This window comes from Lagenorhynchus albirostris, chromosome 12, assembly GCF_949774975.1.
Source record: "Lagenorhynchus albirostris chromosome 12, mLagAlb1.1, whole genome shotgun sequence".
Classification (NCBI taxonomy): domain Eukaryota; kingdom Metazoa; phylum Chordata; class Mammalia; order Artiodactyla; family Delphinidae; genus Lagenorhynchus; species Lagenorhynchus albirostris.
This window is the reverse complement of record NC_083106.1, coordinates 66,776,809-66,802,974: the sequence shown is the minus strand read 5'-3', so window position 1 is coordinate 66,802,974 and position 26,166 is coordinate 66,776,809. Positions and strand designations below refer to the sequence as shown.

The 26,166-nt window shown below is 35.6% G+C and overlaps 1 protein-coding gene across 6 annotated transcripts in view; it reads right to left on the bottom strand.

Moving 5' to 3' along the window:
- The window catches only part of RNGTT (RNA guanylyltransferase and 5'-phosphatase), a 218,012-nt gene that overhangs the window by 127,630 nt on the left and 64,216 nt on the right, over positions 1 to 26,166 (bottom strand). For all 6 annotated transcript variants that reach the window (XM_060167795.1, XM_060167796.1, XM_060167797.1 and 3 more), the window contains 2 exons: positions 18,174 to 18,245; positions 6,803 to 6,967 (listed from right to left, as the gene is read on the bottom strand). In XM_060167795.1, coding sequence (XP_060023778.1) covers positions 6,803 to 6,967; positions 18,174 to 18,245 — 237 coding nt within the window. The remainder of the gene's footprint in view (positions 1 to 6,802; positions 6,968 to 18,173; positions 18,246 to 26,166) is intronic.

The following is a 26,166-nucleotide window of genomic DNA, read 5'->3' as shown; positions in this document are numbered from 1 at the left end:
AAATTTAAAAAATCTGAAATCATATCAAGTATCTTTTCCGACCACAACGCTATGAAACTAGATATCAATTACAGGAAAAAAAATGTGTATAAACTACAAACACATGGAGGCTAAACAATACACTACTAAATAACCAAGAGATCACTGAAGAAATTAAAGAGGAAATCGAAAAATACCTAGGAACAAATCACAATGAAAACACAACAACCCAAAACCTATGGGATACAGCAAAAGTAGTTCTAAGACAGAAGTTTATAGCAATATAATCCTACCTCAAGAAACAAGAAACATCTCAAGTAAACAACCTAATCTTACACCTAAAGCAATTAAAGAAAGAACAAAAAAAACACAGCAGAAGAAAAGAAATCATAAAGATCAGATCAGAAATAAATGTAAAAGAAATGAAGGAAACAATAGCTAAGATCAATAAAACTAAAAGCTGGTTCTTTGAGAAGATAAACAAAATTGATAAACCACTAGCCAGACTCATCAAGAAAAAAAGGGAGAAGACTCAAATCAACAGAATTAGAAATGAAAACGGAGAAGTAACAACTGACACTGCAGAAATACAAAGGATCATGAGAGATTACTACAAGCAACTCTATGCCAATAAAATGCACAACCTGGAAGAAATGGACAAATTCTTAGAAAAGTACAACCTCCCAAGACTGAACCCGGAAGAAACAGAAAATATAAACAGACAAATCACAAGCACTGAAATTCAGACTGTGATTAAAAATTTTCCAACAAACAAAAGCCCAGGACAAGATGGCTTCACAGGCGAAGTCTATCAAACATTTAGAGAAGAGCTAACACCTATGCTTCTCAAACTCTTCCAAAATATAGCAGAGGGAGGAACACTCCCAAACTCATTCTATGAGGCCACCATCACCCTGATACCAAAATTAGACAAAGGTGTCACAAAGAAAGAAAACTACAGGCCAATATCACTCATGAACATATATGCAAAAATCCTCAACAAAATACTAGCAAACAGAATCCAACAACACATTAAAAGGATCATACACCATGATCAAGTGGGGTTTATCCCAGGAATGCAAGGATTCTTCAACATACACAAATCAAACAATGTGATAAACCATATTAACAAATTGAAGGAGAAAAACCATATGAGCATCTCAATAGATGCAGAAAAAGCTTTTGACAAAATTCAACACCCACTTATGATAAAAACCCTCCAGAAAGTGGGCATAGAGGGCACCCACCTCAACATAATAAAGGCGACATATGACAAACCCACAGCAAACATCATTCCCAATGGTGAAAAACTGAAAGCATGCCCTGTAAGATCAGGAACAAGACAACGATGTCCACTCTCACCACTATCATTCAACATAGTTTTGCAAGTCCTAGCCACGGCAATCAGAGAAGGAAAAGAAATAAAAGGAATACAAATTGGAAAAGAAGAAGTATTTGCAGATGACATGATATTATACATAGATAATCCTAAAGGTGCCACCAGAAAACTACTAGAGCTAATCGATGAATTTGGTAAAGTAGCAGGATACAAAATGAATGCACAGAAATCTCTTGCATTCCTATACACTGATGATGAAAAATCTGAAAGAGAAATTAAGGAAACACACCCATTTACCACTGCAACAAAAAGTATAAAATACCTAGGAATAAACCTACCTAAGGAAACGAAAGACCTGTATGCAGAAAACTACAAGTCACTGATGAAAGAAATTAAAGAGGATACAAACAGATGGAGAGATATACCATGTTTTTGGATTGGAAGAATCAACATTGTGAAAATGACTATACGACCCAAAGCAATCTACATATTCCATGCAATCCCTATCAAACTACCAATGGCATTTTTCCTAGAACTAGAACAAAAAATTTCACAATTTGTATGGAAACACAAAAGACCCCAAATAGCCAAAGCAATCTTGAGAAAGAAAAATGGACCTGGAGGAATCAGGTTCCCTGACTTCAGACTATACTACAAAGCTACAGTAATCAAGACAGTATGATACTGGCACAAAAACAGAAATATAGATCAATGGAACAGGATAGAAAGCCCAGAGATAAACCCACGCACATATGGTCACCTTATCTTTGATAAAGGAGGCAAGAATATACAATGGAGAAACGACAGCCTCTTCAATAAGTGGTGCTGGGAAAACTGGACAGCTACATGTAAAAGAATGAAATTAGAACATTCCATAACACCATACACAAAAATAAACACAAAATGGATTAAAGGCCTAAAGGTAAGGCCAGACACTATAAAACTCTTAAAGGACAACACAGGCAGAACACTCTATGACATACATCCCAGCAAGATCCTTTTTGACCCACCTCCTAGAGAAATGGAGATAAAAACAAAAGTAAACAAATGGGACCTAATGAAACTTAAAAGTTTTTGCACGGCAAAGGAAACCATAAACAAGACGAAAAGACAACCCTCAGAATGGGAGAAAATATTTGCAAATGAAGCAACTGACAAAGGATTAATCTCCAAAATATACAGGTAGCTCACTGCAGCTCAATATCAAAAAAAACAAACAACCCAATCCGAAAATGGGCAGAAGATCTAAACAGACATTTCTTCAAAGAAGATATACAGATTGCCAACAAACACATGAAACACATTAGCTCAACATCACTAATCATTAGAGCAATGCAAATCAAAACTACAATGAGGTATCACCTCACACCAGTCAGAATGGCCATCATTAAAAAATCTACAAGCAATAAATGCTGGAGAGGGTGTGGAGAAAAGGGAACTCCTTGCACTGTTAGTGGGAATGTAAATTGATACAGCCACTATGGAGAACAGTATGGAGGTTCCTAAAAAAACTAAAAATAGAACTACCATACGATCCAGCAAACCCACTACTGGGCATATACCCTGAGAAAACCATAATTCAAAAAGAGTCATGTACCACAATGTTCACTGCAGCTCTATTTACAATAGCCAGGACATGGAAGCAACCTCAGTGTCCATCGACAGATGAATGGATAAAGAAGATGTGGCACATATAAACAATGGAATATTACTCAGCCATAAAAAGAAATGAAATTGAGTTACTTGTAGTGAGGTGGATGGACCTAGAGTTGTTATACAGAGTGAAGTAAGTCAGAAAAAGACAAACAAATACCGCATGCTAACACATGCATATGGAATCTAAAAAAAGAAAAAAATGTCATGAAGAACCTAAGGGCAAGACAGGAATAAAGACGCAGACCTACTAGAGAATGGACTTGAGGATATGGGGAGGGGGAAGGGTAAGCTGGGACGAAGTGAGAGAGTGGCATGGACTTATATACACTACCAAATGTAAAACAGATACCTAGTGGGAAGCAGCCACATAGCACAGGGAGATCAGCCCGGTGCCGTGTGTCCACCTAGAGGGGTGGGATAGGGAGGGTGGGAGGGAGACGCAAGAGGGAGGGTATATGGGGATATATGTGTATTTATAGCTGATTCACTTTGCTATATATAGCAGCAACTAACACACCAATGTAAAACAATTATACTCCAATAAAGATGTTGAAAGAAAAGGAAGGAAGAGAGGGACGGAGGGACGGAGGGACGGAGGGAGGAAGGAAGGAAGGAAGGAAGGAAGGAAAAAAGAGTAAAACTGTGTCAATTTATACCTAATATGACTGGATACTCAGAAAATCCAAGAGAATCAACTGAAAAATAATTATAAACAAGAATCAGATGGAACAAGAGAATTCAATGAAAACACAAAGGCCTAGAATAGAGACAACAACTTCAAAAAAGAAGTACAAGGTTGGAAGATCAAGTCTGTCTGATTTCAATCTTTACTATAAACAAAGGTAGTCAAGACAGTACTACCACAAAGACAGATAAAAAAGATCAAGGGCATAGAACAGAGCATCTAGCAATAGTCCCACACATACATAACAACTTATTTTTTATAAACATGCAAAAGAAATTCAATGAAAAAAGGACCATCTCTTCAATACTTGGTGCAGAAACAATTGGATATCCATATGCAAAACAAACAAACAAAAACCTATCAACAGGCTAAAAACAACCCAAATGACTATGGATTAAGTAAATGATGGTACACTGATAAGATGGAAATCTGTGCATCTATTTAAAAAAAGATTGAAGGAGATCTCCATGTACCAAAACTGGGGCAAGGGGACACAAAATAAATTAAGTAAAAAAAAGCAAGTACAGAAAAGGGCGTTAAGAATCACCTCTTGGGTAAGGATGGTAAGAATATAAATAAATGTATTGCTTGCACATGGATAAAGAAATTCTGATGGATACAATAAATGCTAATAGCAGTGGTTACTCTTCTGAGATGATGATAAATATCTGCTGTCTGACTTTTAAAATTTTGTTAACCACATTTAATCTATTCAAATAATTCTTTTTTAATTGGCCTTCAAACTGGAAATGCAAATAAATTGTAATTTAAGAAACTGCTACTTCTTATTACTATTTAGGATGCTGTATTCTAACACCCATTTATGTATATTAAGTTAAAAATTAAACAACTCATTATCCCTTCACTAGTTGGACGGATCAAATTCAACAAAATGGAGAGGTTGTTTATAGAGCTATGCTAATAAACTCCTAAAATCAAAGTTATCTTCAAGTTTTTATAGATAGAAATGAAATTCTACTGTTTTCTACCCAAAGGTATGCATTTTTCCGAGTTGTAAATTTTGTTAAAAACCACATAAAAACTAGGCTTTCTCATAAAAATGATACGTACTTCCCTGACAAATGCTGCATCATTCGTAACACCACTATTTTACAATTCCCAGTAGCAAACATAAAAATAATAAGCAACTCTAGAGCAATAACCTGTCAATCGTAGCTACTATTCTATAACTTGGTGTTACTACAGTCTTACCCTTTAGACCAACTCTGCTGCAAAATGTGCTTTCCCTCTGTATTCTACAACTTTACACTTTGGTAAGAGAAATTGAGGACAAAAAATAACAGTAAAAACTGAAAAGGAGGGAAGAGGAGACTTATATGTAAAATTCCAGATAATAGAACTGCTTGAAAAAAAAGAATTTCCTATGATGATTTCAAAGCGTGGTTATATAAGCTAAGTAGAAAGGAGAAAAATTAGAGCATCGTTTTTTCTAGTGAAAAACTACATGAAAAGTTGGTCAACATAACTATATACTTCAGATCCCTAAAGAACTATTTTCTAAGCATTTCTAAGCAGCACTGATTTTGACTAATAAAACTACACTGAGACACATTTTCTTAAATGCTGAACTTTGAATTATGGCAGCACAAGCTGTCAAAATACATTTAAAAAAATGAATGCAAACTGAAACAATTTGGCTTCTGACCAACTTTTACAATGAATTAAAAATTTAGAAAGGTGTGGCCCATGTTAAGTGTTAACGTTATCCCTACCCTACTGACTGGGCAGGGCACAGAAGTGTATGGCTCTTTTAGGCAACCCTATAATATTCCTGCTGCCAGAACAGACACAAAAGCAGTGAACTGTGGGAAGGCCATGGCACCAGAAGTCAACCAACAGTCCCATGCCAAGCAGGCATTATGCACAATAAGTGAAAGTAGAATGATAACTTTGTATTTGTTGAGAAGAAAAGATAGGCATTCAACAGTGCTGAGATTATTGCTAATATTACATCCAAGGGCTAATACCAAATTGAGTGGCCTTGAGTAGAAGCAGTTAAAATACAACAAAAACTTACATCATCTAACATGTGAGATTATATTAGAAAAAATTTTAAAACATTTAATTGCTTACATTGCTATTATTTCCTATATTATTCTATCATAACCACCTCTCCTCCAAAACATAATAACTCCATGGTGCATCTTTACTGTCAAATACTATGCGGCAGTTATAAATCTCTTTGCATGTCATGGAAATATTTCCAAGTTATACTGTTAAGTGAAATAAGTCTCGGGTTTTCAGTGTCAAAACAAAAATAAATAACAAAAGAAAACCTTCCACATGTATGTATATATATATGTAAATTAATTTTTAAAATAAGACTACGTAGTAAACACTGTTGACCTTCAGAAGGCTTAACAGGTGATTTTCACTCTATATAATTCTATCCTGTTTACAGCTTTTTAAAAAACATAATATGAACCAATAGCCATGAATCACAAACTATTATAAGAAACAAGGGGGACTTGCCTGGTGGTCCAGGGGTTAAGACTCCGTGCTCCCAATACAGGGGGCCCGGGTTCAATCCCTGGTCAGGGAACTAGATTCCACATGCCCCAACTAAGAGCCCACGTGCCACAAGTAAAGATCCCGAACACCACAACGAAGACCCTGCACGCGGCAACAAAGATCCCGCATTCCGCAACTAAGACCTGGCACAGTCAAATAAATAAATATTTTTTTAAAAAGAAAAAAAGAAAAGAAAACAAGGAAGTAACCTAAGTTTCTGTCACTGAGAATCTTACTAAAATAAAATAGGTAAACAACAAGGACCTACAGTATAGCACAGGGCACTATATTCAATACCATGTAATAAGCTATAATGGAAAAGAATCTGAAAAAGAAAAAAATATATATATATATATGTATATATATATGAACTACTTTGCTGTATACCAGAAACTAACACAACATTGTAAATCAACTATACTTCAATTAAAAAAAAAAAAGGATCTTGCTAAAGAGCAGACTTGGGAATTATATATGTTTGTCAATATAGTGCTATATTCAATTCAAGTAATTTCTGGAAAAATCAAGACAAGTGGGTCTCAAAATGTCATTCATATTCCTTTTCCAAGATGAGTTTTGTTACACTGCAAGTATTAATTAGAAAACTTTACCTTTCTTGAAGCATGGATGTCAAAAAATGGCTTATTTCTGACTCTAAATGGTTCCTGTGTTTTGTCAATGAGCCCCGTCTTCATTTTTTCATGTCGAGGATTTATTATTTCTCGTTCTATACACTGCAGACGAATATTAAAATCACAATCTCCAACCGGCTGTGCCTGAATTAAACAAGACAATTATTTAAATTTCAACACTAAAAACTATTTTATCAGCATAATTATCAGGCTGATACACTATACATAGCAGTCTATATAAACAGCATCCTTTGGAGTTGCCCAGTGTATAGCCTGAACAACCACAAGTGCCAGCCCTGATGATTAATTTGACTAATGACAGAAGCATACCTAAACATGCAAATGCACACACATACAGTTACTTATTTTAATTATAAATATATAAAAGAGTATGGGAAAATGGTATAAATCTTCTCAAATATAAATTGATCCAAAGTTTTCACATCTGAATCAAAGTATTAATATACTCACTAATCATTTTTATTGTTTACATGAATTAGTAAAACCTGTGTAAAAACTAAAATCCACAGTCAGGAAAGTACAAGCAAACAACACACCAAAATAGGCAAAAAAGTCACCTATAATGTTTTTTGTTGTTTAAAGTGCTAACACTTTACAGCCTTCAAGAAGTAGAAGATATTTATTAAACAAATACATTCTCAACTCTGAAAACTAATACAGAAAAGGTTTATATGATATATTCAAAAACAAAAGTTTTCTTCTTCCCCCATATGTATATATACAGTATATATATTATGGTATATATATATGGTTTGAACCATGAAATAAAAAGCACATGTACACTTTGGTATAAGCTGAGGGTAGGGGCTTGTCCTCTCCTAATGGTATATACAAATACAGCTATAACATATCACCTGGGTGACAGCAGTGGTCCGGATTAGCAGCATCACCTCAATGGTATATCAAGTACCCTTTTCTTTATTCTGCAATTGGACACACTTCCACGCATTTTCCCCATCTTTTCTGCCTTCTTTCACTTCTCTAATCTATATCACTCAACCTAACATTTTACCCAACCTACTGTTTACAAAGGGGTGGCAACACTTGCTTAATCTGTGAACATTAAATACACCTCAAGGATGGCTTTTTCTCAACTTTGGAAGGATGACAATTTTGATACTCAGCAAAGAATATGGAGCAAGACAAGTGAGCAAGAGCTAGGTATAAGGTAGAATATATTCCCTTTACATAAAGGCATACGACTGTTTGTAAAGGTTATTTACTGAAGAAATGCTAGTTAGTAAATAACCACACAGTCCATGTGCAAACTTTTCCATGTCACCTATGTCATCAACAAGGTTGAAAAACCTACAATGTCAGGCTTATTTATTAGATGAATTGAGACCCTGATAAAATTAAAATGAAACAAGTAAGCCCTCTTTTTAAGAAATAAAATTAAAAGCCTAAAAATTGTTTAAAAAACTTCTAAGTAGTCTAAATTCCCTCCTAGATACTCTTCACTTTAAAATTCACCAAAACTAGAATAGATTGAAATCAAGTTCACCTTCAAATCTGTGTTGCCTATCATAAAGGAAGCTCCTGATAGATAGGTGTTGAATCGTTGAGAATAGACTACAGGAAGCGCTCAATAACTATTGACTAACTGGTCTCCCTGTTTTGAGTTCTTTCTCACTTCAAAACACTATCCACAAAAAAAAAAAAAAAAAAAAAAAAAAACACTATCCACGATGCCAGTGGAGTTATCCTCCAAAGCAATAAAAATAAGATCATATCATTACCATGACTAAAACCCTTCAGTAGTGTCCTATTATATACAGAACAAAGAACTAAGCTAAAATGTCTTATTCAGGTAATCTGGTCTCCTACCCACAAATCCATTCTCATTTCCTGCTATGTCTCACATCTCACCATACATCAAGTACACTAAAAACCATCTAATGCTCCTGACTTCTAAGGCTCACTCCTTCAAAATTAATCTGTATCACTTTCTCTGTCTACAACTCCACACTTCAAATAACTCAAGTATACCCAGGGTAAGCTGGAATATTCTCACCTCTCTGGTACCTCTCATATATACCTCTCATATATTTCTGGTACCTCCCATATATCTTTGACATTATACTTATGATACCATTATAATATTTCTTTATATTTATATCCCCATTCATAACACCACTGGTCTGCAAATTTCTTTTTCTTTTGTTTCTTTTGACCGTACAGCATGTGGGATCTCAGTTCACCGACCAGGAATCAAACCCATGCCCCCTGAAGTGGAAGCGTGGAGTCCTAACCACTGGACCGCCAGGGAAGTCCCTGCAAGTTTCTTTTAATTTTGTATCCAATCTAAACACATATCCGAACAATTGTGTATAATATATACATATTAATTTTTAATAAATTGCATACATGCACAACTGTATGTTATAAAACAGACAAAAATTGAATAATAGATTAAGAATAAACAGGAGTTCTCCAATTTTCTTTCCAAATCCCAATGAACTGTTATAGAAGTAGCCTCCTTTGAAGGTCAGGGCACTAAATTATAAACTCCCTGGAAGGCAAGAAATTATGTCCTATTCTTCTGGGCATACTCAATACCTAGACTAATACTTGACATATAAAAAATTATCAATAATTCTTGCTGTACAAAATAATAAACTAAGGAACTGAAAAGTTTCAAACAATTATTTCAAAAAAATTTTTTCTAAGGGTGACCTTGATTTCATAATTCAAAATAAACAAAATGGTTAAACATCAATGAAAGCTCCACAGTATATTAAAGAATTAAATATATGACACTTTCAATTATAAATATATTCTATTATCAGAAATGTGAAAAACTGTGACTTAAAAAACCAATGAATTAGTCACTCCCTCTTGCGAGAGCACCGGAATCGCAAGTAACTGCTGAACAATAATCAACAGGAAGACACTGGAACTCACCAAAAAAGATACCCCACATCCAAAGACAAAGGAGAAGACACAATGAGATGGTAGGAGGGGCACAATCATAATAAAATCAAATCCCATAACTGCTGGGTGGGTGACTCACAAACTGGAGAACACTTATACCACAGAAGTCCACCCACTGGAGTGAAGGTTCTGAGCCCCATGTCAGGCTTCCCAACCTGGGGGTCTGGCAATGGGAGGAGGAATTCCTAGAGAATCAGACTTTGAAGCCTACTGGGAATAGATTGTAGGATTTCAACAGGACTGGGAGAAACAGAGACTCCACTCTTGGAGGGCACACACAAAGTAGTGTGCGCATCAGGACCCAGGGGAAGGAGCAGTGACCCCATAGGAGACTGAACCAGACCTACCTGCTAGTGTTGGAGGGTCTCCTGCAGAGGCGGGGGGTGGCTGTGGCTCACCGTGGGGACAAGGACACTGGCAGCAGAAGTTCTGGGAAGTACTCCTTGGCATGAGCCCTCCCAGAGTCCGCCATTAGCCCCAACAAAGAGCTGGGTAGGCTCCAGTGTTGGGTCACCTCAGGCAAAACAAGCAACACGAGGGAACCCAGCCCCACCCATCAGCAGACAAGTGGATTAAAGTTTTACTGAGCTCTGCCCACCAGAGCATCACCCAGCTCTACCCACCACCAGTCCCTCCCAACAGGAAACGTGCTCAAGCCTCTTAGATACCCTCATCCACTAGAGGGCAGACTGCAGAAGCAAAAAGAACTACAATCCTGCAGCGTGGAACAAAAAGCACATTCATAGAAAGATAGACAAGATGAAAAGGCAGAGATCTATGTACCAGAAAAAGGAACAAGATAAAACCCCAGAAAAACAACCAAACGAAGTGGAGATAGGCAACTTTCCAGAAAAAGAATTCAGAATAATTATAAGGAAGATGATCCAGGGCCTCAGAAAAAGCATGGAGGCAAAGATCAAGAAGATGCAAGAAATGTTTAACAAAGACCTAGAAGAATTAGAGAACAAACACCTAGAAGAATTAAAGAACAAACAAACAGAGATGAACAAAACAATAACTGAAATGAAAAATAGACTAGAAGGAATCAATAGCAGAATAACTGAGGCAGAAGAACAGATAAGTGACCTGGAAGACAGAATGGTGGAATTCACTGCCACAGAACAGAATAAAGAAAAAAGAATGAAAAGAAATGATGACAGCCTAAGAGACCTCTGGGACAACATTAAACACAACAACATTCGCATTACAGGGGTCTCAGAAGGAGAAGAGAGAGATAAAGGACCCGAGAAAATATATGAAGACATTATAGTCGAAAACTTAAATAACATGGGAAAGGAAATAGCCACCGAAGTCCAGGAAGCCCAGAGAGTCCCAGGCAGGAGAAACCCAAGGAGAAACACACTGAGGCATATAGTAGTCAAATTGGCAAAAAATAAAGAAAAATTACTGAAAGCAGCATGGGAAAAACAACAAATAACATACAAGGGAACTCCCACAGCTGATTTCTCAGCAGAAACTCTACAAGGAAGAAGGGAGTGGCATGATATATTTAAAGTGATGAAAGGGAAGAACCTACAACCAAGATTACTCTACTCAGCAAGGATCTCATTCAGATTCGCTGGAGAAATCAAAAGCTTTACAGACAAGCAAAAGCTAAGAGAATTCAGCACCACCAAACCAGCTCTACAACAAATGCTAAAGGAACTTCTCCAACTGGAAAACACAAGAGAAGAAAAGGACCTACAAAAACAAACCCAAAACAATTAAGAAAATGGTCAAAGGAACATACGTATCGATAATTACCTTAAATGTGAATGGATTAAATGCTCCAACCAAAAGACACAAGCTCGCTGAATGGAAACAAAAACAAGACCATATATGTGCTGTCTACAAGAGACCCACTTCAGACCTAGGGACACATACAGACTGAAAGTGAGGGGATGGAAAATGATATTTCATGCAAATGGAAATCAAAAGAGAGCCGGAGTAGCAATACTCATATCAGATAAAATAGACTTTAGGGCTTCCCTGGTGGCGCAGTGGTTGAGAGTCTGCCTGCCGATGCAGGGGACGCGGGTTCATGCCCTGGTCCGGGAGGATCCCACATGCCGTGGGGCGGCTGGGCCCGTAAGCCATGGCCGCTGAGCCTGTGCGCCCGGAGCCTGTGCTCCGCGGCGGGAGAGGCCACAACAGTGAGAGGCCCACGTACCGCAAAAAAAAAAATAGACTTTAAAATAAAGAATGTTACAAGAGACAAGGAAGGACACTACATAATAATCAAGGGATCAAACCAAGAAGAAGATATAACAATTGTAAATATATATGCCCCAACACAGGAGCACCTCAATACATAAGGCAACTGCTAACAGCTATAAAAGAGGAAATTCACAGTAACACAATAATAGTGGGGGACTTTTAACACCCCACTTACACCAATGGACAGATCATCCAAACAGAAAATTAATAAGTAAACACAAGCTTTAAATGACACAAAAGACCAGATACATTTAATTGATATTTATAGGACCTTCCATCCAAAAACAGATTACATTTTCTTCTCAAGTGCACATGGAATATTCTCCAGGATAGATCACATCTTGGGTCACAAATCGAGCCTCAGTAAATTTAAGAAAACTGAAATCACATAAAGCATCTTTTCTGACCACAACGCACTAAGATTAGAAATGAATTACAGGGAAAAAACATTAAAAAACACAAACACATGGAGGCTAAAGAATACATTACTAAATAACCAAGAGATGACTGAAGAAATTAAAGAGGAAACCAAAAAACACCTAGAGACAAATGACAACGAAAACATGACGATCCAAAACCTACAGGATGCAGCAAAAGCAGTTCTAAGAGGGAAGTTTATAGCTATACAAGCCAACCTCAAGAAACAAGAAAAATCTCAAATAAACAATCTAACCTTACACCTAAAGGAACTAGAGAAAGAAGAACATACAAAAACCAAAGTTAGTAGAAGGAAAGAAATCATAAATGTCAGAGCAGAAATAAATGAAATAGATACAAAGAAAAAACCAGCAAAGATCAATAAAACTAAAAGCTGGTTCTTTGAGAAGATAAACAAAACTGATAAACCATTCCCCAGCCTCATCAAGAAAAAGAGGGAGAGACTCAAATCAATAAAATTAGAAATGAAAAAGGAGAAGTTGCTACAGACACCACAGAAATATAAAGCATTCTTAGAGACTATTATAAGCAACTCTATGCCAATAAAATGCACAACCTGGAAGAAATGTACAAATTCTTAGACAGCTATAACCTTCCAAGACTGAACCAGGAGGAACAGAAAATATAAATAGACCAATCACAAGTAATGAAATTGAACCTGTGATTAAAAACCTTCCAAGGAACAAAAGTCCAGGACCAGATGGCTTCACAGGTGAATTCTATCAAACATTTAGAGAAGAGCTAACACCTATCTTTCTCAAACTCTACCAAAATATATCAGAGGGAGGAACACTCCCAAACTCATTCTATGAGGCCACCATCACCCTGATACCAAAACCAGACAAAGATACTACAAAAAAAGAAAATTACAGACCAGTATCACTGATGAATATAGATGCAAAATCCTCAACAAAATACTAGCAAACAGAATCCAACAGCACATTAAAAGGATCATACACCACGACCAAGTGGGGTTTATACCAGGAATGCAAGGATTCATCAACATACACAAATCAATCAATGTGATAAACCATATTAACAAATTGAAGGAGAAAAACCATATGATCATCTCAACAGATACAGAAAAAGCTTTTGACAAAATTCAACACCCACTTATGATAAAAACTCTCCAGAAAGCAGGCATAGAGGGCACCTACCTCAACATAATAAAGGCCATATACGACAAACCCACAGCAAACATCATTCTCAATGGTGAAAAACTCAAAGCATTTCCTCTAAGATCAGGAACAAGACAACGATGTCCACTCTTGCCACTATTATTCAACATAGTTTTGAAAGTCTTAGCCACGGCAATCAGAGAAGAAAAAGAAATAAAAGGAGTCCAAATCGGAAAAGAAGAAGTAAAACTGTCACTATTTGCAGATGACATGATATTATACATAGATAATCCTAAAGGTGCCACCAGAAAACTACTAGAGCTAATCAATGAATTTGGTAAAAAAGTAGCAGGATACAAAATTAATGCACAGAAATCTCTTGCATTCCTATATACTAATAATGAAAAATTTGAAAGAGACATTAAGGAAATACTCCCATTTACCATTGCAATAAAAAGAATAAAATAGCTAGGAATAAACCTACCTAGGGAGACAAAAGACCTGTATGCAGAAAACTATAAGACACTGATGAAAGAAATTAAAGATGATACAAACAGACGGAGAGATAGACCATGTTCTTGGATTGGAAGAATCAATATTGTGAAAATGACTATACTACCCAAAGCAATCTACAGATTCAATGCAATCCCTATTAAATTAACAATGGCATTTTCTACAGAACTAGAACAAACCATTTCACACTTTGCATGAAGACACAAAGACCCTGAATAGCCAAAGCAGTCTTGAGGGGAAAAAACAGAGCTGGAGGAATCAGACTTCCTGAATTCAGACTATACTACAAAGCTACACTAATCAAGACAGTATGGTACTGGCACAAAAACAGAAATATAGATCAGTGGAACAGGATAGAAAGCCCAGAGGTAAACCCACACACCTATGGTCAACTAATCTATGACAAAGGAGGCAAGGATATACAACGGAGAAAAGACAGTCTCTTCAATTAATGGTACTGGGAAAACTGGACAGCTACAGGTAAAAGAATGAAATACGGAAACTCCCTAACACCACACACAAAAATAAACTCAAAATGGATTAGAGAGACCTAAATGTAAGACTGGACACTATAAAACTCTTAGAGGAAAACACAGGCAGAACACTCTTTGACATAAATCACAGCAAGATCTTTTTTGATCCTTCTTCTAGAGTAATGGTAATAAAAACAAAAATAAACAAATGAGACCTAATGAAACTTAAAAGCTTTTGCAAAGCAAAGGAAACTACAAACAAGATGAGAAGACAACCCTCAGAATGGGAGAAAATATTTGCAAATGAATCAATGGACAAAGAATTAATCTCTAAAATATATAAACAACTTATGAATCTCAATATCAAAAAAACAGACAACCCAATCCAAAATTGGGCAGAAGACCTAAACAGACATTTCTCCAAAGAAGACATACAGATGGCCAAGAAGCACATGAAAAGCTGCTCAACATCACTAATTATTAGAGAAATGCAAATCAAAACTACAGTGAGGTACCTCACACCAGTTAGAATGGGCATCATCAGAAAATCTACAAACAACAAATGCTGGAGAGGGTGTGGAGAAAAGGGAACCCTCTTGCACTGTTGGTGGGTATGTAAATTGATACAGCCACTATGGAGAACAATATGGAGGTTCCTTAAAAAATTAAAAATAGAATTGTCATATGACCCAGCAGTCCCACTACTGGGCATATATCCAGAGAAAACCATAACTGAAAAAGATACATGCACCCCAATGTTCATTGCAGCACTATTTATAATAGTCAGGTCATGGAAGCAACCTAAATGCCCATCAACAGACGAATAGATAAAGAAGATGTGGTACATATATACAATGGAATATTACTCAGCCATAAAAGGGAACGAAACTGGGTCATCTGTAGAGACATGGATGGATCTAGAGACTGTCATACAGAGTGAAGCAAGTCAGGAAGAGAAAAACAAATATCGTATATTAACGCATATATGTGGAACCTAGAAAAATGGTACAGAGGAACTGGTGTGCAGGGTAGAAATGGAGACACAGATGTAGAGAACAAACGTATGGACACGAAGTGGGGAAAGTGGTGGTCGTGGGGTGTGTGTGTGATGAATTGGGAGATTGGGATTGACATGTATCCACTAATATGTATAAAATGGATGACTAATAAGAACCTGCTGTATAAAAAAATAAAGTAAAATTCAAAAATGCAAAAAAAATTAAAATTTTAAAAATCAATGAAATAAAGCAAAAGGTACTCAATAAATCCTTACTGAATGAATGATTACAGACCAAGAGATGAAAAGCATGAATTAATCATTTTTACAGGAAAATATGGTTGAAACTCCTAAACAAGACACAAAAGCACAAACTTTGAGATATAGTGAGCTGGATTTCATTAAAATGAAAAACTTCTGTGAATCAACAGATATTAATATGGAAAACATATTGTTTGCCACATATATAACTAAGAAAGGATTAGAATCCAGAAAAGATAGCTATTAGAAGATTATTCAAACTTGCAGTTAAATCACAGAAGAAAAATTCAAACAAGTAAAAATAAACATGAAATATGCTTAACTTCATTAGTAATCAGGAAAGCAAATTAAAACAATCCAATTGACAAAGATCTTAAAATCTGATAATACCAACTGTGGTAAAGTGGTACAACTACTTCTGAGGGGAATTTAGCAACACAACAAAAAAGCTGAAGTCGCCAGTTTAATCAGAATCTCCATGATGTAGGGATGAGGGACTGGCTTTTTAAAACGTTTCCTAGATGATTGTATCCCAAGAATGAGAACTATCCTAGAGAAACCTGGACATACACACACAATAAAAAGTATATAAAACTGTTCCATGCAATAGTAGTATAACAGCAAAATATGGAAACCCAAATGTCCATCAAATGGAAAAAAGATAAATTCTGTATATTTATACAATGTAATAAAATACTAATTAAAGTGAGTGAACTAAACCTGTATGTATTAACACAAATAAATATCAACAAATAAGGTGGACCAAATGTTGGGTACCATAGTACAGTAGTACAATGACATTTATATAACAGTAGAAACACTGCAAAAGAATACACCACATATATCTTATAGATCTACACATAGATAGTAAAGGTATTAAAAACATTCATGGGAATAATAAACATCAAATTCAGGGTAGAATCTGCTTCTGGATAAGATGGTCAAGAATGGAATGAGAGAGGTGTGCACAAGAAACTCCTACTGAATCTGTAATGATTTATTCCTTACTGAAAAGAAAGTGGAGTAAAAATGACAATGTTAAACTTCAACAAATCTGGAGGTCAGTACATAAGTATGCCTTACATTATTCTCTATATATTTGTGCATGCTGAAATTTTTCATATTTTTTTAAAGAATTAGAAGGCTGTTGTCTCAGGCAAAGCTCCCAGACTAAGAAGTGAACCTGCACTGAACAATATTAAAGTGGAGTTCATTATCAAGAGGCAAAGGAGACAGTGCACCCCCATTCACAAAGAAACAAGGTCAACCCCATCCTTTACATCTCGTTATGGCCCAATGAACATTATTCCAATATCTGTAATGAGAATAAATCAATTCTGGAACACCTTACTTTTGAGGAATATAGTAGTCACAGACAGAACAAAAATAAAACTTGATTTCTGAGTTTCTTAAATTTGAAACTCTGAAATATAGAAATTCAACAAAAAAATGAGATACATACATTGAACATTTCCAGGAAAAAATAATCTGGATAAATGCAATCCTGAATCTTACTACTACAATTTAAAATGTATACCCCTAAAAAAGAACTTTTTAAAAGCCTCGTTATAAATCTTCAAAACCTTATAACTTAACACTTTTAATTCCAGAAGTCTTAATTGCTTTCAGTCTGGTTTGAATACTAAGTGATTATGCAATTTGAATAACACGTCTAGAGGAATGATTACACCTTTTCATGGATATACACTACTGAAAGAAATTCTTGCATTTACAGAAGTCATCTTGTACTGCCTAAATAATTTAGTCATTCATACTATAATTAAACATTAACAGGAAAACAGATTCTTGATGAGTCTAACATTGCAGGAAATGGGTAGAGAATATAATTCCTATTTTTTTAATCTATTTACAACAGGCAATTTTATATTTTGTTTTCAAGTTTCCTGCATGTACTCATGAATAACATATTTGTGCCTCCATGTTACACAGTGAACACTCATATGCCGGGGACACCTGTCCAGCTGGGGCTGGTCCCCGGCACTCATAGTCAGTTTCTCTGTTTTTTTTTTAAGTGACAGACTAATAAAATTTGGAGACTTTTTAATCGAGTACAGGATAACTAAAATTGAGAATTTTCCATTTTACAAAATGCTGTCTTATTTTATCACAATTAAACTTTTTTCCTTACTCACTTGAAGTTCCTAAAGAATCCAAAGACAAAGAAATGTACTAAATATTAGGCAATTAAGAGAAAGAAAACGAGACGTAAACGTATTAATAAGGTATCAAATGGGTAATTTGAATGAGTCATCATTCTGCTTTCCTACTATCTCTAAGACAGTAGAACTTTTTATTTGTTAAAAACTGATTATTATCTCAGTGACATTTTTATTTTATAAATTATAAAAGGTACTTACATTGAATTTAATTATGTCGTATATCAAGTATCTAGGAACAGCCTGTCCATTTACTCTGTCAATAATCATTTCCTTTAAAGAGAAAAGAAGGTAAGTTTACTCATACTTTAAGAGCAATTTCTTTAGTTTGATTAAAATATAACATTCACACAGAAAGTACATAAATCATAAATATACAACTTGATGAAATTTCAAAGTGAACACACTTCTACACGGATCAAATCAATAGACTGTCAGCACCACAAAAAAACCCACCATGAATTTATTCTGTATTGCAATAAAATCATATGACAATATCGCCTCATTTTTTATATTTGAATTTCTATTCTACATCTTATGTTTGAATTACTAAGCAACTATTAGGATAAAGAAACTACAAATTTTAAATTCTAAATATCAGCAACATTTAAAAAATAAATTTTGCTAAATCATTATTGCTTTAAATTCTGTTGTATGCCAATTGCTTTAATCATAAAATCTATAGGTATAAATGGTGCCCTTATTATAGATAAAATCTCCATGTGACCCACACAGTCTTTCTTGGTTCCGTATCCCTCTACTATGATCAAAGGGAACAGGGCAAGAGAATATGATATCACATATCACAGCCATTAAGTGAAACGAACTTAAAATCTGCACTCTGACAGAAAAAAGATAAAGGACACTAAAGGATGATTACAGGCATATAATGTAGGATTTTAAAAATTTTTTTTCTGCCATGTCATGCAGCTTGCAGGATCTTAATAATTACCCAAAATATTAATTCTTAATAATAGGTTTTAACCTAAAATTATTATTCTTTCCTCATATTTTTCCTTGGAAACTAAACAGTCTTTTTATTATCTAATTTCATGACAATAACCACACACAACCATCTAAAATTACAAAGAACACACTGATGGAAGACAAATATATTTTCTAGTTTTAAGCAACTATTACCAATTGATTTCTTTCTCAAATATGTATTAGTTAAGCTACAGACATTTATTTATGGTTATCATCTTGAACCCAACAATTGACATAAATCATTTTCATTACTTTAAATTTGTTTACTGAAATATTTTTAAGTACTTGTATCTGAGAATTTTATAAGCCAACAAGGTAGCACCAATAACAGGTTTCAATTAATCTTTTCAAAAATGTGTGGATGGAAATTAAGTGGACTTCCAGGTTCAGAGAGCAGAAATCACAGAATTTCCCTCCCAAATTACCTGATGAAATGACTAAATACATATCTTCTTCAAACAGTAAAAATAACAAAAAAGAAAGTTTATTATCAGCAAACTAAACAAGTAAAAAGGAATAAACAAACCAGTAAGTTTAAAAACTGATAACCATGGAAACTACCAAAATTCTGGTAAAACAAAAAGGGTTCACCTCCAAGCCCACTAAACCCCCAAAAGCCCTACTTGTAAAATGACAAATCATTGATAACTGTCACTATTACATTAAAATATAGAGAAGGAAACTCGGTGGTTATTCTTGTCTTCTTTTTTCCCTCTTCCGATTAAAAAGTAATTAAAATAGCAGAACACTCCTCCTGTCTGAAATAAAGGCTACGGGACTGCGTGCTGAATTGGAGAAACAATCTGAGCATTACTGGAATAAAATATGGCTCCCAACTCGCTGAAGAAAACATTTACCCACAGTTTTTAAAAGAGAAGAGAACCCAGGGATTCTAACAAAGACCTAGGCTGTGTGGTGGACAAAATATATGAAGAAATGATCTTCAAGGCACTAGACATCCAGCAACAAAGTACAGTAACTCCTAGGAAACAGTAAATAACTATATGAGCCCTACAACTGTCCCAGCTTATTGGTTGAGGAGAGTTTCCAGGCTTCAATGCAGGCAGGGGGAGCCCAGGAGAGCCCAGCAGTCTCCCTGAATTGAGAAAATAGACCAGGCTGTCTAGGGAGACCAATGAGGCTAGAGTTTTCACAGCAGAGGATAGGGTGGAAGAGGGACGTCTTCAGATAGACCCCCATGAATATTCAGCAAAGCAAGCATGTGAGGAAACTACTCAAGGTCAGGCAAAGAAGTACCCAAAAATCTTAAAGAGAACCATACATGTCACTCAACAAGGTTGGGAATAACGCCTGTTCCCACCAGCCAGATAAGAAAGTCTCATAACTCACAGGGCATTGAGTACTCAGAAGGATCTTATCTCAGTAGCGGAGGATAATTATCCCTAAAGACTCCTCACCTAACAAATCTTAAAAACAAGACTCAAAAGGTACAAACTAGTCCCAAGTAAATTAACTGCATCTCAGAACAAAGCTCAAGAATAGTTATAGGAATACAAAAATATTGAGCCCCCAACAAGGTAAAATTCAAAACGTCTGGCAGCCAATCAAAAATTACCAGGTATGCAAAGAGACAAAAATATACAACTCATAAAGAGGAGAAAAAAATCCATCAAAATAGGCCTAAAACTGTGAGCGATGTTAGAGCTAGCAGGCAAGAATATTCTAACAGTATCCCATATATTCAAAAAGGTAAGTAGAGACACAGAAGACTTAAAAAAGACTCAAATTCAATTTCCAGAGGTGAAAACTACAATGTCTGAGGTGAAAAATACTGTGGTTGGGATGAACAGTGGTTTAGATGCTGGAGAAGGAGAGATTCATGAACGTGAAGACAAATCAATACAAACTATCCAAAACGAAACAGAAAAGTTTGTTGTTGTTGTTTTAATGAAAGAACATTAGTAATTAAATTTTCAACAGGTGGAAGGGTAGAAATGCACAAAAACATTCTACTTTTGATGAAAATTGTAAACCCACAGAAAAAAGATGCTGAATCCTTTACTATGGGCCCTACGAAAAAAAACCCAAAATCTGCATGTTTGACTTTCCTATCCTCTGTACTTCTCCATATTCCATTGCCTTTATCTGAAGTTCCCAAGCATCCACTCTTCTGCCTACCCATTTAATATTTCCTGAGCCCAAACTATACTCTATGCTCTAAGTGCTGGAGACATTAAGCACCCAGTCCCTAGCTTCAAGGGGCTCAGAGTAATAGAAAGAGAGGAAAATATATAAGTAGCTAGGTCGAAGGAAGAGCTACAGTTTTAATGACAGATGGCCATACAGAGAGAATGACCATGTAGCTATCTGTCTAAACCAGGATACTTTTGAGAGTGAGAGATGGCTATTAATAACTATACTAAGACAACAAGTATACACCTTTACTATTCCAGTCAATAAGGGCACATTGTATAAACATAAGGAGAAGGAGTGGTTATTTCTACCTGAAGAGTAAGACAAAGGTTTGATAATAAGGTGAGAAACCCATTAGCTGAATCCTGAAAGATGTGGTGGATATCTTCTAGCAGGATGGTGGACACGCCAAATGGTACTTAAAAGGCATGGAGAAGGTGGTAAACTATCCAAAGCTCAGTAATAGGTGGGACTTATGCTTTCAAGGGCTCACAGTCAAAGATGATGTTAAATGCTTAGGCGCGGCCCAGATATAAGGAATATTACATTATGTACTTTGGCTTTCATGCTTTAAACAATGGAGAACCACTGAAGGGGTGTTTTGGGTTTTTTTAATATAAATTTGTTTTATTTATTTATTTTTGGCTGCGTTGGGTCTTCGTTGCTGCACGCGGGCTTTCTCTAGCTGCGGTGAGCGGGGGCTACTCTTTGTTGTGGTATGCAGGCTTCTCATTGTGGTGGCTTCTCTTGTTGCAGAGCACGGGCTCTAGGCACATGGGCTTCAGTAGTTGTGGCTCACAGTCTCAGTAGTTGTGGCTCTCATGCTCTAGAGCGCAGGCTCAGTAGTTGTGGTGCACGGGCTTAGTTGTTCCGCAGCATGTGGGATCTTCCCAGACCAGAGCTTGAACCCATGTCCCCTGCACTGGCAGGCGGATTCTTAACCACTGCACCACCAGGGAAGCCCCCACTGAAGGGTTTTAATGAAAGGAAGTAATTAACTGTGGAAAACCTGTGGGCCTTCAAAGTTCATCTCAAAGGTAACCCATTCCTTGAAATCCTTTCAGATAAGGCCCACTTGGTTCTAATTATCATAGTTAAGTGATGAAATGTTCCTGAATTAGATAGCAGTGGTTGCATAATCTTGTGAATACTAAAAACCACTGACTTATATACCTTAGAATGATAAATTATATTTCAACTTTTTCAATAAAGTTAAATTTTAAAAAGAAAAAGAAATCCTAAAATCAGTTCTTCAGAGTGAAGGAAAACGATGGAACCCCAGATACACAGCATATATTAAACGTCAGCTATGTATGTGTTGATTACACACGTTCTATAAATACAGGCACAACAAAAATGACTAAAAGGAAATACATCAAAATGTTAAAATTTAATCTCTTCTTGATAGTTGAGTTCTATTTTATAACATACAGACTTCCTAAAATTTTAACAATGAGCATGCATATTCCTTTATAAAAAATTAACAGATGAAAAGACATGCCATTTTCCCGAGATATTTGTTATTAACTTTAATGATTAACTGTTATATCCTCCTCTTATCCTCAGTATAAAATTGATTGAACTTCACTGATTTGTTTCAAGTGAATTACTGCCATATTTCTAAACTCCTATTTTCCACATTCTGTGGGTCAAAGAACATAATCTAGAGAGCAAAACAAAAGCTTAAACGCTCACATATGACAGCCAGACAATTAGGCAGTTTGAGTTATTCTTGGATTTGGAATTTGACAAAAAACAATTTGCAAATGAAAATGTAGAAGAAACAGGAAACTACAGAGGACTGTTTTAATTAACTAAGTGGAAAAACAGATATGGCAACTATAATTCCGGTCCAAGTAAACTGACATCATGAATCATATTGCTATTTTAAAACCTCACAAGAGTCTATTATGTTGCTCTCAGTTATCCAAGTTTGGGGTGAAAATAAATGGTACTGCTAAGTTAAATCTGCAGGTGGTTAAGCATCTAATTTTTAAGCATTATTTCCTACCTGGAATGACCTTGGCCCATGTCCAACAAAAATCTCTTTCTATAGAAATCTTCCCATATCTAACACCAACTCCTCTATAAACCATCTTTAGTTTCTAACTAGATGTAATTCATTTCTCCTCTAAACAACCAAAGGACTTGTTTTAAATGCCAATCTTCGTTTTATTCGTTACCTATCATTCTCCGTCCCAACCCAATGAAGTAAGATATCTCCAGGGTGAGGCCTTCTCCTCAACCTTCTAAACAATGCCTGCACTCCTGGTGTGGTACATGATAGGAATGAAAAACTACACTAAACTTTTGCAAATGCTATAACTTGAGTCTTTTTCTTCCTTTTATTTTATGAATTATGATGCTAAAAAACTGTATCTTAAATAAAATGAAAGTAACAAAAATCAAAATAAATGTTCTTGCTGTTCCCATGAACCAATTACCAGAGCTGCTGTATTGGCAATGCAGATTATGGACAGCACAACTCCCGGGGTAGCTGTCACATCAACTACGATAAGAACGGAACACCTTGGAGATGTGCAGTAGCAATACTTCCAACCTTATGCAGTGGCTCTGTCAACCACAAGGGGGTGTGTGTGTGCACGTGCAGCATGCGTGCGCGCACACGCACAAATGTGTTAAAAAGTTTACGTATATATGTCAAAATATTTTACCACGCACACCATCACAGGAATGAAAATTTATAATACTAGTAGCCTCACAGAGTACACAGTATAGACAATTCTGTGACTCTATAGTTACTCTTCGCTCAGTCTCCGTTTGCCACTCGGTCTCAATCAACTATACTACCTTCTTTCCTTCTTTCTAATCTTTATATCCAGCTCAGTCAACCTCTCCCTGGACTTCTGTCATCACTCTTTATGACCCATCTAAAATTTTCCTTGATCTCATGTCCACTGCTCTTCTCCACACAACCTCAAACTCTCACTCTTTCTACGTCACATCCTGAACCTTCTCATCACCCAAAACTATACCTCAGAAGTGGCTGATTCAAACATCTCATTCTCCAATCACAGTCTTCCATCTTCTGGCTTGCACACTCCAATATTTACCTGGTAAATTTTTTAAAAAGCACATGGGATTGGGGCAACAAGCATTCAGGTCACTTGGAAAATGGTACTCCCTCTGTTAAACAAATAAATACATATTTTATGCATGTGGCTTTCATTAGGGTAATTCTATCATTGAGAGTTTAAATGAACATTCACAAGCTACTCACTATTTTCCCAATATCACTGATATAAATCTGAAACAGAGACGCAAATTTCATCTTAAGACAGGAAGCATTCTCATACAAATTCCAGAGACTATTAGCCAGATATAATTCAATCTGCCTTGTGAAAAAGGTTCAATACTGAAAAAGTGAATAAATATTAAAGAACATGAGCAGTATCCCTGTAGAAAAGAAACTTACAGTTGTGGGAAGCCATAAGAAAGATGTAGAGTCCCTTTTCCCTCCAAAGAAAAATAGTGAAGGTGTGGCAAAGAGATAAACCACACAACCAAACATAGCAAACAGAAAGGTAAATGGTCTGGAGATAAGCCTACCAGAGATCATTCTGCAGAGAAAAATACAAGCTTCTTGTTGTACAGATTTGCACATAAAGTATAGCACACTAATTCAGCCTAACTTCTCAAATAGCCTTGTTCACCCGAAAGCTAAATAAAGAGAGCAAAATCTAAGTGACAAACTTAAGAATAGCCAAGAGATTGGATATCTTTGCACTATCAGACATTAAATTGTATGTTAAAGTTACAGCCTGTAAGTCAACCTAAAACTACCACGGGAAGACCAAAATATTAATGGAATAGGAAAGCGAATCAAGAAACAAACAACGATATAAGGGAATCCCATATACAATAAAAATGATATACCTAATTAAAAAGGAAAAATACATTAGCAGACTGGTGCTGAGGTAACAATTTAGACATTTGGAAATAAATAAAACTGTATCCCTATCTTACTCATTTTACCAAAATGTATTGTGGATAGATCAAATATTTAAATATGTAAATGAAACCATAAAAGTATTAGAAGGAAAAACAGGGGACTATTATAATAATTCTGAAGTAAAAATATCTTTCGTAAAATGACACAAAAGCCAAATATTAAAAACCAAGGTGTTTACCTACTATATATAAAATAGATAACTAATAAGGACATACTGTATAGCACAGGGAACTCTACTCAGTACTCTGTAATAACCCATATGGAAAAGAATCTAAAGAAGAGTGAATTATGTATATGTATAACTGATTCACTTTGCTGTACATCTAAAACTAACACAACATTGTAAATCAACTATACTCCAATAAATATTTTTTTAAAAAAAAACAAGATGTTTATAATTTACCTACATAAATTTAAACCTGTGCCACCGAAAACACCAGAAAAAATATTATTTTTTCAAAATATGGGTCATAAAGTAATACCCCAATAGACAAACACTTCTCATAAATCAGTAAGAAAAACATGAACACCCAACAGAAAAATGTATGAAAGATCTGAATGGGCAACTCACAGAAGAAATATAGTAACTCTGTATTGTACTAAATACAGTAAAACAGAAGTGAAAAAATATTAAACCTCCTCAACAAGTCACATAAATTAAGAGGTAAACATTTATTTCACTATGTGCCAGACACTATTATCAGCACTTTATATAAACTATCCAACTTAATCTTCACAACAGCACCAAGACCTAAGTACTGTTATTAGCCTAACTTCACTACAGATGACGAAACTGAGTAAACGATATTAGGGCCCTCATACAATAACTCATGGAGCCAATAAGACACCATCAGTTAGAGTCAGGGTTCTTAACCACTATGCTATACTGTCTCCTAAAATGAAAAAGTCATTTAAAATTAGAAGATTTAAAATTTTCAAAACCCAGTGTTTAATAAGACAGTGCATAGATCCTTTAGGATGGCTGAACTATACATGTGTTCAAACTTTCTGGAAAGAAGGGTGGCAATTATACATGTCAATGTTTAAAACGGGTAATGCCCCCAAATCCAGCATAGTGAA